Raw genomic sequence first — 14724 nt, 5'->3', positions numbered from 1 at the left:
TAATGTGATCATGCACGTAACTGTTAGACACTACTTTATGAATAGTCTGTCTCCTGTTATGAGTTAGTATTGCTTAGTGATGCTCATCACTACTGATTCAGTATTCCCTTCCAAAAGTACTGCAACATCTGTGATGCCAGATCATTATGAATCTTGATACCCAAAACTGAAAGGAAAATAAAGCTCTGCCAGGAGAGGCTTATATGTGGGAAACAGCAACCTCTGCAAGCCGTTTGTTGCTGCCTCTACAGTCAAAGGCTATTATACAGTCCTGAAATAATCTCCTGCTCTCTGATTGACTGTCTGATTGACAGCTCGCGTTCTGTTGAAGGTCAAATAATCTATTGCTGTCATAGCCAGATGATAGAGAACAACTGAAGGTAACATGAACCCTGCGCCCATACAGGTTTATTCTCACTTTCTTATGATTGTAGTTTGGTTTCATCTTTGTCCTCCCATTTTGCAGTGCTTTGTTTTAATTCCTTTCTCTACTTCTTCCTGTAACCTTTGTGTCATGGATTAGTCATGGAAGGGGAAGGAGAAGTGGAGGAGGAAAGAGAGGAGGAGGTGTGTTACTGTCTGGAAGGCTGCTGCAAAGATGAGTCTTTCAGCGCGGCCTGGGACCGGTCAGGATTGTGCGTTGTCCATGACTCAGAGCTAAGAGTGAGTCAGCCTAATCCTGCCTCGCTCACTGCAGGGAATCACCTTCCTCATCCATTTTGGGCAGCCAATTTAACCAGAACCTGTCTTTACTGTCCCAAAGAACTCTGAAGCCTGGGTATAGGATTTCAAATCAGATTAAATTGTGTTCTTCCCAGTTTTCTCAAAGCATTACTGTGTCTGTGGTTTTGTCCTCTTCATCTTTACTTAGATGGGAAGGGATTTCATCAGTTCATTGGGCAGTTTCTAGCTATCTCTGTATCTGATTACTGCACATTATCACAGTCACTCATCAAACTGCCTCTCTGGAAATTAGCAGAATTCATAACATGTATTTGGGATCCACCTATTTTGAGCTTGTAATCTTACAGACTCTTTCAGTCTATACAAAGTCCAACTATTTCATTTTTCTATGTTTCCTAGACTCACTCTTGGTGGTGGTGATGTTGGGGGCTTGTTCTTTTACTATCCTTCCTGTTTGACAGCTGAGGCAGAGACATCTAATTGTATAGCCCTAGGATTTATGCCAGCTTCTTCTGGCTGCTCAATTTACTAAGCATACCCTTTTCAAGCCCATATGGACACCCTCATCTGTGGTGTACCATTCCAGGGACCAGCAGCAGATAAAGTAACCAGGGACAAGCTTTGCATAATGTTAGTAAGGAAATTACTGCTAGGAGGCACACAACCTGAGCATATCCATAGATATGTAGTATGCATAGATGAAAATTGAGACCAGAAATAGGCTAAGGTGCCTCGTCTAAGATTTAGATTAAATAATACAGGGACTCTGAGGCTAGAACTGATTTAAGCACTGGCACAAGGTATCTGGGGTTTTGTGGAGCACCTTTACTGCAGATTTTTAGAGCAAGGCAACCATCCCTTGTGCACTGGAGGTGGGGTTCAGCAAGGGGTTCTTTTTATTCCCAAATTTATGCAATTACTGTGCATGTGTAAGCTGGAATTCTGTGTGCTGATGGATTCTACAAATCTTCATATGTGCGTTTGTGGCCAAAACCCCACGTCTCAGAAACACAGATAATGAAGTTGATGATATCACACAATCTAGCATGTAAAGTTTGTCACATTGCATTGAAGTTTTTCACTTATGCTGTGGAATATTAGATCTATCAATTCCAAGACACTTAACAAATGTCAGTTAGTTTAGACACATAAAAAGTCTGTACTAAAAGAGTCATGGTAACTGTTTAAAACCAAATGGTCATGATAGAAAATGCACTAGCTGTGCTTCATTATGATTCCTTGGCCTTACAGGTGACAAAAAGGAATAGCTGAATGTTTACAGAAATACCCTTTGTTTTAAGTTAAGCCTGCAAGATAAAGGAATAGAAAAAATGACCAATTTTTCCCTTTTCAGACTTGGAAATTTCAGTGTGAAAAACTGCTTCGGAAAATAAAGGTTCTATGGAGAACTAACCCTGGTCTTTTTGAAAATAAGGCATATATACATTCATGATTTGGCATGAGTGGGAAGGTATTAATTTAGAACCTGCTTATAATTCACAGTTACTATTTTGGTCACTAAGATCTGAAAAAACTCAATTGATGTGTTTGTTAAATTTGAGTTGGGAGATTTGAGGGCTTATTTTTGGCTTTCATTTTTCTAGAAACATCAACCAAATAAAACCAAATGATAAATTCTGACCTGTATACAAAAGTCATGCTCTCTATCTGCCTGCTGGAAAGATAATTAATGCCTAGAAGTATTCTACACTTCTGGATTGCAAATATGTCTTTGAGCTGCTGAAATAGTTTGATGAATACACAAAAGAATATAATTTATGTTTCTATGAGGATGATGGTAAAGAAACAAAAAATTGTATTTTGGATGCTCATCAAGGGCTCAAATCTGTTGACATTCATGTAGAAATAAGCTTACTAATACTCTCACACAGGCCTAGTTGTGTTCTGGCACAATTTAGTTTGAAATAATTTCTTGCAGGCTAAATTACAACCTTGAAACAGTATACTCTTACAATGACAACAGTGATGGACTTTTAGTTACTGTAGGTTGCCATTAGTGTGCAACTATTCTTTCTTAAAATCTGTAAAGAAGCTTGTGAAGAAAAAAAGATTTTTTTGTGTTCCCTTTTCCTTGTATTCTTGACTGCTCAAAGAATACTGCATTCTTTGAAGAGTTTGGGGTTTTTCTCTATTCTTGAATGAGGTAAGTTTTTTGGCAATAAAAGTCTTACTTTGTTTCCCAGTGAGCAGTGTGGGGAATACTCCTTTGTATCCTTGGAAACCTTTATCCATTTGGAAAACTTTACCTGGCCTTTTAGATTATCTTGCAGTTGTCTCCATATATACTTTATTGATGGTGAGCATTTCTCTATCTCTGGTCATGAACTGATGGTCTGGCTATCTGCTTGCAAGTAACTGATGTGCATTTGCTGACATCAGTAAGATTGGGTCATTATACTGGATGTATCATTCTGTTTCATCAAAGTACCTGTGAATGGACATTACAACCCTGATTTCTGAGTGTGCTATCAGTAGGGGAAGTTTGCAGTTTATAGTAATGTTACAAAAGTGAAATACCTTAAAAAAATTGCTGAAAGAGCTAGGACAATATAGCTTATGCAAGTCATTATAGCTCTGGATGTACAATAGCTCAGGATCTTGTCCGTTGTTTATTCTTGAATATTTTCTTCACGGCCTTTGATGTCTTCTAGTGCTTACCATTTCCCTGAGCTGAAAACTGAAGGCTGTTCCCAGACAGCCCTTCACTACTGATTGCAGCTGAACCTGTGACTGCCTGTCTGACAGCAAATCTGAGCTCCCTCTGCTCCTTCACTGCAGACACATTATAATAAATGGTGTGCAGACAGGTTCACTAAAGGATAAGATTTAAATGCTCTAGTTAAGTTGCCATACAGTAGCTGCAGTGCTTTCAGTGAATCTCAATTTAGTCTCCTTTAAAGTTCTGATATAGGACATCACTGTTTTTCCTTTTAATGATGATGACAGGCTACTCACTAGTGTCAGATTCACTCTTAGTGCTGAGTCCTGTAAGCACCTACTCAAGTCAATAGCTCAGTCCTTCAGCATCGGATGAAGGTATTCCTGTTCTTCAGGAGGTGGGGGCTCCAAGCCAATGCCCTGTGTAGTCACTGCACCTGCCCAGGGGCTGGACATGCCCTTCAAGGAACAATAGGCAACTGGTAAATGAAGGGCCCTACCGCACCCCCAATTACACCATTTCCCTATGGGCTGCACTTTTACAGCACTATTGATAAATCTAACAGCATGATCTTGGCTATGCACTGCATGTCCCATTGGTGAAAAGACCCTATGCTGAGACTTTTTTACCAGGATTATATAAAAAGGCACTCAGAAGAGCTGTTCCTCACTGCCATGTCTCCTTCCAATCTTTTCTTTGGTTACCACTTGAGATCCCTCAGGGAAAGAGGAGAGAATGTCTGTAAGAAACACTTACTTGAAATAGAAGAAAATTGCCAAGGAAATCAACAGGGATGTTATAGACAAAGCATGGCCAACGATCGCCATATAATAAAGTATGAACGCCATCTGCAATTTAACAAAAAAAAAAGGCAAACATGAACAATTTGCAGGCACTCACTTTTTTTTTCTCATTGCGGAAGAATCTACAAAATCAACCCCCCATTTTGTATTTCTTTTCTTTCAAAAGTTCTTTTTCAATATACTTTTAATATCAGCAGTCTATTAAATAGCATGACTCATGGTCTAAAGACGAGATAAGTGTTTCTTAGATGAGTTGATCTGTTTCTGCTGCGCTGAAGTAACTGGTGAGATCTCTGCTCACACTATGTGTAACTAACTTTCCCGAGCTCTAGGACAGCACAGCAGACATAACACATTCGGATTTTCAAAAGCCCACGACAAGTTTCCACACAAAAAAAGTTGTTAAAGGAAATAGGTTGCCACAGGACTGGTAGAAAGCTTTTATTGTTTTTAAGCAGCTTTAACAACAGGGAGAAAAATCTTAATCGTCGCTTTTGGAGATGAGTCAGTGGTTAGGTGCCCTCAGGACTGGTATCAGGGCTGGCTTTTTGTTCAACATATTCATTAGTAACCTGATGCAGAGAAATCTCTAAGTTTCCAGGTGATACTTAGGTCTTCCAGGTAATAGTGAGGGACTACAGAAGGGCCTCACATAACTGAGGGGACAAGAAGATGCCATATGAGCTTTAATACAGAAAAAAGTGGGGGGATACACCTAGGGACAAATGATCTAAACCCTGCCTACACAATGCTGAACTCAGAACTAGAAACCGCACTCGGGAAGGAGATTTTGGAATCATCCTGGCCAGTTGTCTGAATCACTGGCTTAGTGTGTAATGACAGCCAAAATGCCAACAAAATGTTGGATATCATCAGGAAAGGCACTGAGGGTAGAACATCCTTGTGCCTCTGCTTCAAATTTTCATAGCACATCTTAAATGCATGTGTGTTTCTTGTCTCCACACCTTATGGACACAGCAGAGCTAGGAAAGGTGGAAAGAAAGCAACTAAAATGACTGAGGTAGAGTAGCTGTGCTATGACTAGTGGGTACAAATGCTGGGATTCTCCCCTTTGGAGAGAATTCAGAGGGGAATGACGATTAAGGCCTACAGAATCATGAAAGCAGCAGATGAGATCAAAATTATTCTCAACTCCTACCACACTAGAACAGCACAGCCTGAGACACATTCTGGTTCACACTGGTGTGCACCTTGCTATTGGGCAACTAGATGGTCTTACAGTGCTGTGAAACCAGTATGCACGAACAGATAATTGGGCTTTCACTTTGACTAATGTCAGTGAAATCTAAGATAGGCCTATCCATGTTTTGTATGCCAATAGTAAAACAAAATCACAGGACAGCACCTGGGCTGCAGAATGCTGTGGTATTTAAATGTCATACTTTGGTCTCAGCCAAGCTCTTAAGCATCATCCAGCTGTCAGAAGACTGCAGGAGGCTAAATCGCATGCCAGGCTTCACCATTGCCTTCTTTTCTGAAAGCACTAAGATAGTATCAGCCTGTCCTGAAAAAAAGACTAGATAGCAGGCCTTAGTTCCTCTGCTGGGTTTATTTTCTTTTCAGCTCCACTTCATTCATTTTTCTGTTACACGTGAGCAATTTTCCTTTTTTTCAACAATTAGATGAATTGCTTTCTGTAGCCCTAAGTTTTGCCACTCACATTTTTGTGGCGTTTGCAAGTAATTTTAAACTTTTATTTGAAAACAAATATGAATAAAATTTAGAAAACAAAGCCATTTCTCTTAGCAAAGGTGCACATCTTCTTATTTAGGTTGTTCTTCAGTCATTTTACAACTTTGGAATCAGTTCCTGCTTTCATCAACCTAGGTGGTGGTGGCCTGATTCAAATTTAAGCCAAAGTCACATTTACACCATCCTGACCATGTAGAACAGACATGATCTGAGTGTAAATATCATTCACCAAATTGTGGATATCTATGCATATTTACTGCAAATATCCTAGGTCTCCTAGTTTCCTTTCACAAAGACTAACCACAACATTGCTAGTAAGCGCAAATGCTTGACAACTTGTTCTGAAGCACCAGCAACCCCAGAGAGGGAAGAGCAAAGTGCAGAGAAGATGAGACAACTTTCTGAATACAGAGTAGTGGGAGAGGTTTGCACCTGTGTGCATGTGACATTTCTGCTGCTCCATACTAAGTGGTTGCTGTGGTTTTTCACGATATTAGACTGATATAATTTTTAAGCCTGAATTTAATTTACAGATTAACTGTTCAAAAATATGTTGTTGTGCTGCCTATCCTGTATCCAACCCTGAGCCTGAAGCAGCTAGAAGTAGGAAAGGCTTCCAGATAGCTACATGCAAGTATATGTGCACCCCAGAGGAGTCTTGGTTATTCAAACTATCTACCTTTCAGTGTACAACTGCTAAATCAGTTTAACTGTATATCTGGGGCTCAGCAATAGCATTTTTGATTACTCCATGTAAACTTACTATGGTAACTGCTCAAAAAAAGCTTTCCAAATACAACAACAAAGACAGATCAGAATGGACTGAACCATCAGCTAACAAAGCATATGGTCTACCACCACATTTTAAAGAACTGGCTACAGTAATTTTTTTTTTTAAGTGATCTGCCTCAAAAGTATAGCATGTTGGTATTTCCAGTTAACTTCAACAAATAATGAACTGTTTTATTAATTTCTGCACTCCTTGAACTGGCAATCTGTCATGTCCGTTCTGATATATAGGACTTATAACACACTGACTCACCAAATTTTTAGCTTACGCAGATTTTGTCATCCTGGGCTTAGAAAACTTCTAAAAGAAACACTTAAATGTTCTTTTTTTGTCCCTCTAGAATTCTTCACTTGAGGAAACAGAATTCTTGAATAGGAATACCTCCTACTCAGTTAATTATATTATCTGTAGGTCCATGGAAATAGTCTACAAATGAAGCATACTCTTGTTTTTGAAGACTTGGATTAAAGGTCATAATCTAACTTGGCATTTCTGTAAAGATAGATTCTTTCTGCATTTTCCATTTTTTTTTGTTTCAGAAGAATCTCGATGTACGTATAATTTTCCTTTGTGTTCTATCTGCACTTTGCTTGAATGATGTTCAAAATTGTTCTTCTGGAAACGTGGATAATAGGTAACAGAACTACATTTGTTGCCTCCCTACATGCGCCAACATCTGGAAAAATTATATTTTTATGGTGCTTCCATTTAATGCCTCTGTGAGCTCAGAATGTTACTATTATTCTCTGTCACATAGGTGAGCCCCATTTTACCATGATGGTTCCTCATGCAGCAAAAACTTTTAGAATTCACCTCCTGCCTAGTCCAGTAGACTTTTCCAAGGCCCTTTAGGCTGGATCATTACTAAGTATAACCACATACTGCTTTTTGGCTGCATAAAAAAAGATCCTCCAATACAAACCCCAAATCAAATCACTTTTTGACTCTTTTCCTTCCACAATTCCAAATAGTCACAAATTATTCTGTCATAAATCTGTAATCAGATTTTCCTGGAGCTCCACTCACATTTGAGAAATATGTTTATTTTCATGAGCTTCCCTAACTTAATTTTTTTTAAGCTTTTCTCAGATTTCTCTCTCCTTGTTTCTTTTGGTGCTTTTATATTTAGTTCTCCTCTTTCAGCTTAGCAACTTGATTTTGGAAATATTAATGCAAACGCTTAATTCATTATTGTAAATAGTCTCAATGACTTCAGTCAAACTGTTAAAGTTAAATGTGTCCAGGCTTGTAGGATTTTCTGGATTAATGGTACCTTCATAAATATTTCTTTTCAAAGGGAGCAAGTACAGGGTGATATTCTTTGTTTAAGAAAAATAATTTTAGCTTACATTAATATTTCTAGCCCTGCAGAGAAGACATCAACAGCTTGGAAGATACTTGTTACAGAAAGCAAAATTGAAATTCTAAAGGATCATTTTATAACTGTTGGACAATCAGGGAAAATCATAGGAATTAAAGAATGCATTTGAAAAATACTGCAAAACTTGTCACATGAATTGCTACTAAATTATCCACCCCATAGCAAACCTATATTTAGGTTTGAGCACTCATCAAATAATTTTAATAAGCTAAAATCATGAGGACAATGCTATTCAATTCTGATGCAACAAATTGAGCTGAAAGATGAGAACTATTCTGGTCTCTCTCATTTGTGTCTTACTGCTAGACAAGCTCAAAACCATTCCCAAACAATCACTGCCTTTTTAACTGTAGCATACCTTCAATTTTTCAGAGGTGAAAGAGTTGCACAGGGTATAGTTGGACCAAGTTCGGTTGCTTTCAGGATGGCGGAACCAGTTTCCAGTTTCATCACAGTATTTTGAAGCCCTCTCTGACAATAAATTGCAAGAATAGTTATTTTAGCATATGCATATTACATATTTAAAAAAAACATAAAAAAAGAATTTCTATGTTTGGAAATAAAATGCCTGTGTAACAAAATCCAAAGGATTTTCAACTTATGCAATTAATATACATTTGTCTGTTTTGGTTTTTTTTCCTCAGAGATTTATCTGATGGTATACTTGTTTATCTGTTTCTTTTTGTCTTGAATGAATACAGCAGAGAATATATACCCAGCCTTCATTCAGATGCAGTTATTTATGTGTTAATAATTTATTTAAGGAGGCTGTTGAAAGCTGGTTTTGGAAGAGAAAGTGTCCTGGTTTTGGCTGGGATAGAGTTGATTGTCTTCCTAGTAGCTGGTACAGTGCTATGTTTTGAGTTCAGTATGCGAAGAATGTTGAGAACACTGATGTTTTCAGTTGTTGCTAAGTAGTGTTTAGTCTGAAGTCAAGGATTTTTCAGCTTCTCATGGCCAAGCAGCAAGAAGGCTGGAGGGGCACAAGAAGTTGGGAGGGGACACAGCCAGGGCACCTGACCCAAACTGGCCAACGGTGTATTCCATACCATGGGACGTCACATCCAGTATATAAACTGGGGGGGGCTGGGGGCAGGGGAATTGCTGCTCAGAGATAAACTGGGCGTCAATCAGCAGGTGGTGAGCAATCGCACTGTGCATCATTTGTATATTGCAATCCTTTTATTATTACCGTTGTCATTTTATTAGTGTTATCATTATCATCATCAGTTTCTTCTTTTCTGTTCTCTTAAACCGTTCTTATCTCAACCCAGGAGTTTTACTTCTTTTCCCAATTTTCTCCCCCATCCCACCGGGTGGGGGGGAGTGAGTGAGCAGTTGCGTGGTGCTTAGCTTCTGGCTGGGGTAAAACCATGACAGAAAGTAACGTTAGGCCCTGACGCCGAACCTGACAGAAGTGTGCGCAGGCAGGCAAACACAGTGATGTCTGCATATCGTTAGTTCTTGTCCCAACCTGCATTATTGATGTTGGAACATGAATGTGCCCACTGGCTAGCATGCAAATCTAACTTTTTGTTTTCAAACCTGACACTCACTAGGACGTGCTGGTAGCCATACACAGATGCTAGCAGACTGAATCTTGCAGCAGGCTTTCAGGTATCAAGGGAAATAATTAGTTAAAAATGCTGTGTAGAGAAAGGGCAGCAAGCAGTGTATGAAACAGAGCCTGGGTGCTGGAGATGATGACAGCCCCAACACCAGCCATGTGCTTATGCAGAGGGATGGAAGAGTCCTGCCCAGTCTGTGTGCCAGCTAAATCCTGCCAGGGGTGAGCAGGAGCACTGCTCCTTTTCCTCTGAGGCTGCAAAGCATGCAGGCACTGGGAGAAGCAGCCTTGCAAACATTTTGGCACAGGTCCCAAGTGTCCAGTTTAATTTGAAATGGCTGCAGAGCTCTCTGTTTAAATAATCTGATGTGTGTTTGGCCTCTCCACGTGTGTCTCTGGTGCTGGTTCCTGCACCACAGGAGGCTCTGGCATCCTTCCCGAAAGCCCTGCCATATGGATTGCTCTCCAGGCTCATGCTCCTTCCTGTGCGTCCTTTTACTGTGGCAGGGGGATGGTCAGGGCTTTAGCACTGTACAGCTCTAAGGGATGCCTGGAGCCACAGATGTGTGCTGTGCCTGTGTCCTCCCAGCCACGCTCACATTTCTGCCTGGGAAACCCTGGATGCTGAGGCGCAGACAGTCACTTCTAATCACTTGTCAAGTTTTGGACTAGTTCCTTTGGCCTTCCCTCAGACATTAGCCAAATGGGAGTCACTGGAAAGTTTGCCCGAGTAACAAAGGCAGGACAAGATCAGAAACTTAAATTATTTGATGTTTTCTTAAATAGTGACACAGTTGTTTATTTATGAAAAACAGACGTTTTCAAGTCTGACTTTTAATATAGTCTAAAAAGCCTATCTTGACTTCCCTTTGCCTATTCTAGCTTTATAATTTTATGGGCTTTATACAGAGATTAACAGCATTTCTGGTCAATACACTTTTACAGAGCCAATTACCATTTAAACATACACATTTTCACATTTTGTGTTCAACATTTGCATTTATTTTTCTTAATCAGCTCTGATGATTAATGAGTCTATTCATTTGGAATATTCATATTCCCTCTATACACCCTAAGGAAAGCAATCGATCATACTGGCAAGGTAAGGATTGTACAGACTAAGCTATCCTCCTCTGACTAGAAATACACTTTATATAGTGCCATTGAAAAAAAAAAAAAAAAAAAAAAAAAAGACAATCCTCCAGAACAGAGCATACTTTTGAAAATACTATGAGTTTCAAATCATTGTTTTGGTGGACTTGTTGAAAATCAATACGTGCATCAACAACACCAAGAGGAAAAGTACATGTTATCTCAGCCTTGCATTGCTGAAGCTTGGAGATAATCTCAGACCGCCTGTGTAGCAACGTTCCCATTGTACTTGTTGCCAGATATTATCTAAAGCTGGAAAAAGTTTTCAGTCATAGATAAAAGATTAATGGTTACGCTACCACGGAACACAGTGTACAAACATTGTACCTACTATCCCATACACTCTGCAAAGTACACGGCTTTTGTTACTATGCTATAGAGTATAATGGTAATACCATCTATCATCTCTGTACTTTAGTGCCTAGGTAGGCACTCTGCCCAAGTTTAATGTGGACTCTGTAAGTTAGAGACAAACCTGTTGCCTCATACTTTTTCTTGAAGCCAGACAAGCACAACTGATCCTAATCTGGAAGCGGCTATGTCCCACAGATTTCTTGCTGTGACGTTGTCAGAATATGGGACTGGGCGATAAGCCTCGCTCCCGTCCATCCCAGTGACTCAAACAGGTCAAACATCTTTTCTAAATCTATGATTTTATACAGAAATAAAGTTGTGAGTCTGTAAGCCAGCCACTGTTCTACTGCAAGTTATTCTCCAGTGGCCCAGCAGCAGGTGTGGGATTATGAACGTGGGCACGTGTTGGTTTTTATGCTAACCAGAAGAATCTAGTAAGCTCTGAAGAATGTAAGGTAAGGCAATTCCAGCAAGGCACAATGGAAGTGTGTGCTTTAAGACTGTTCAAATACTATGTGAACACTAATTTTTTAGGCTCTGTCTGTACCCTATCAGCTTGGATAGGGCACCACGTGGGCATCACATTATTCAAAGTGGAGGAACAGTGACATTGCATGGGATTCGTCTCATCTGACTTTAGCAACCTCAAAGTTATGCAACTCATAGGCAGTTGTGCAGGCTATCTGTAGTTAGCTTAGAAAGACAGACACTTCAAGAGCTGTCTGGGAAAATAGGGTAAGAGAAATCTTGTGCATGAGGGCAGTTTCATGGGAGTAGTGAAGTGTCTAAAAAGAGTAATGAGTGGTAATGTTTTTGCGTGTGGTATTGCTTGTGCTACGAATAGTGTTTTATGTATCATATTTTCATAAAACCAACTCAGTCATTTATATGTAACAGTTATCTTCACTTAATAATTCTGGAACAAACAGGATAGCTCTATCAATCATTTTTTTTACAATTAGACCAACTCTATAGCTAGCAGATGTTAAAAGAGTCAACACCATTTTTTTAATTTATTGTTGAGTTACAAGCTGGAAGTAGAAAGAAGTTTTTCCTCTGTTTCAGTGCGTGCTCAGCACATACCAGACATTGGATTCTTTGCCATTGTTTGGACAGACCTGTGTAGTACTTAGTTTTGCAGATGAGGGAATAGCTGATGTAGCACATGTGATTCACATCCTCAATAAAATATTCTTGAAGAAAATTTTTCAAAACCAAAAAAATCATCTGATATAATGCAATGGAGACCCTAGAAAACTTTCAGTTCCAGTGTCCTGGTAAGTGAAGTTATCACTATTATCAGAATGTCTCAGTCAGCAGAACTGGAATCTGTATAATAAAGTCATATTGTGCACTGTGGGGATAAGAATTGATTTTTAAAATACAGCTGTCAAGCTTACTAAGAAGCAGGACAGAAACATACAGAAGGGTAGGAGGAAAAGAAGCAGCTGGACAAAGTGATCAGGTCTGTTTTATTTATCACTGTCTAAATGATACCACTTCAAGATGGGAAAATAGGACCAGCAGAAATTCAGAGCTGGCTTTTTTTAGGCAGAGTCAGGAAAATTGTGTTTGTGGCAGCAAGAGAAGGGCTCTCCCAGGCTTCTCCCTGGTCTTCCCTAGGCTGCTCAGGGTGCCCCAGCAGGTCCCTGGGGCTCCTGCCCACAGAGGGTGCTGCTCCTTACCTGCCCTGAGCGCAGGCATGTCGCCCTGCTGAGCCCCAGTGCTGGGTGGGAAGGAGCACAGGATGGATTGGGCATGCAGGAGGGGAGGCCACGGTTAGGCAGGTTCTTGCATTAGGGGATGCCTGAGGAAGTGGCCTCCCTGCCTGCCAGGAGCCAGGGGGTGGAAGGAGCCGCAGCTGCTGCTGCGACCCAGAAGGTCTCTCGCCATCTCTGGTTTGTGGAAGGCCATGGTTTCTCATCTGCAATGACTGCTCTTGTCAGCTTGGCAACCTACTCAGCTGAACACTCTGAGCATTTTGCCAGCTGTGAGAAGGGTGTGCCTCTGTCCCCCAAATCCAGTCCCTTGTGGTCACAGGCATCACAGCTGATAAATGCAAAAGGGTCTGCAAGAGCTATTCAATCTGTACCCCCTTTTCCTGCATGCAGCATTTATCCTTATTTCTCTAATAGTCCTCTATTTTCTAAGAAAGACAAAGCAATTCAGAGACTGCAGTATGGCACAAGAAGAGAGCTGCAGAGAATACAAATACCGCAGTGCCTCTGTCCCCTCCGCCACCATGATCCACACTCCAGAGCAAGGGGACCTCCCTGCCTTTAGTCAGTGTCAGAGCAGGAAGGCAAGACTGTACTTCCACGTTCCTCAGTTGTGAGAGGTAACAACACATTAATCATCATCTGAGCTAATTGTTTATGGATACATATGGATCTGTTTCCAAACTGCACTTCTAGAAACTTTGCTCTTGGAGCCACATGAAGAGCTATGAGTAACTGGTTTACAAAATGGAACGAAAGGCAGAAGCCCAACAAAGTGGAGAACTGAGTTGAGTTTTGATAAATGCAGCCTTGGATCACAAAGTTGGGCTGGGCTTGCTCTCTGCTGGGGTGGCTACTGCTCTTAACCACTGCTCTTTGCCAGAGAGGAAAGGGAGCGAAAGTGAAACGAAAAGGTATGGCTGCCACAGCGCAGCTTGCACATTCAGCTCCATTGCTATGTGACTGCACCACGTCCATCCTGACTGAACGCACTGTGCAGGGAGAGTGCGGTGGGTAATATAACTCTCCCCTGCCACAAACCCAACAGCCTATGGATGGCACAGGACAATGTTCTGCTCCTCCTGCTGCCCCTAGTAAATTTGCCTTGCTAGAAGGCCATTACATCCACAATAGATTTCCCTTAATTATCAGCAAGAATATTACCAGCATGAAATACATACTATATTCCTATCAAATTCAATTCCTAGCAATTTCAGTGTGACCTGGAACCATTTCAAAGGGATTACACCAAAAATTAACCTGGATAAAATAGGAATATAAAACATAATTCAAGAGAAACTGTGCATGTTGCCTGAATAGGGGAGTATAAAACTCAGCCCTGCTCAGAGCTTCTCAGTCAGGAGTAGATGAGACAATTTATTTCCTGCTGTCACTGGAGTTAAAGCAGTAGGTCTTGGTATGTTTTACAGACGAATTGATTTGGGTTTATGCATTATCACATTGCACATGGTGGTCATTGTGAGAAAGAAATTGCTACAAGAGACAAGAGCTGTTTATTGAAAAGACAAAATTGTCACAGCTTGTAGAGAGGGGTTTCTGTTTGTCTGTTAGCTTTAAGATACTAATTTCCTTTCACAGGACAGAGCTTCCTCAGGTGGGGAAAGAAGTGTGGGAAGCCCTAGCTAACTGAACAGACTAGATTATCGCAGTTGTCCTTCTTTCTTTCAGAACACAGATTCCTTTCTAGTAAGAACTGATGTAAGTTCAGTGAGATAAGTGGGACTACATTTGGTAGTTAGTTATGAAGTTGTCAGAGAGAAAATGAACAGAGCACTGAGCATGTTCTCCATCATTTTGCTTCTGGGTCCTTTTCTCCAGAATATGATTTCACCTTATTTACTGTCTAACATACTCTAGCAAT

The 14724-nt window shown here is 40.4% G+C and overlaps 1 protein-coding gene across 1 annotated transcript in view; it reads right to left on the bottom strand.

The window, feature by feature from the left end:
- CALCR (calcitonin receptor) overlaps window positions 1–14724 on the bottom strand; it is a 119776-nt gene that overhangs the window by 41418 nt on the left and 63634 nt on the right. Inside the window, exons 4-5 of the mRNA XM_010562536.1 lie at window positions 8410–8522; window positions 4121–4212 (exon numbers count right to left, since the gene is read on the bottom strand). Of these exons, the coding sequence (XP_010560838.1) occupies window positions 4121–4212; window positions 8410–8522 (205 nt within the window). The remainder of the gene's footprint in view (window positions 1–4120; window positions 4213–8409; window positions 8523–14724) is intronic.

The sequence above is a fragment of the Haliaeetus leucocephalus genome, unplaced genomic scaffold (genome assembly GCF_000737465.1).
Source record: "Haliaeetus leucocephalus isolate CR32 unplaced genomic scaffold, Haliaeetus_leucocephalus-4.0 Scaffold0, whole genome shotgun sequence".
Lineage (NCBI taxonomy): Eukaryota > Metazoa > Chordata > Aves > Accipitriformes > Accipitridae > Haliaeetus > Haliaeetus leucocephalus.
The sequence above is the reverse complement of the archived record's forward strand: the minus strand, read 5'-3'. Positions and strand labels throughout refer to the sequence as shown.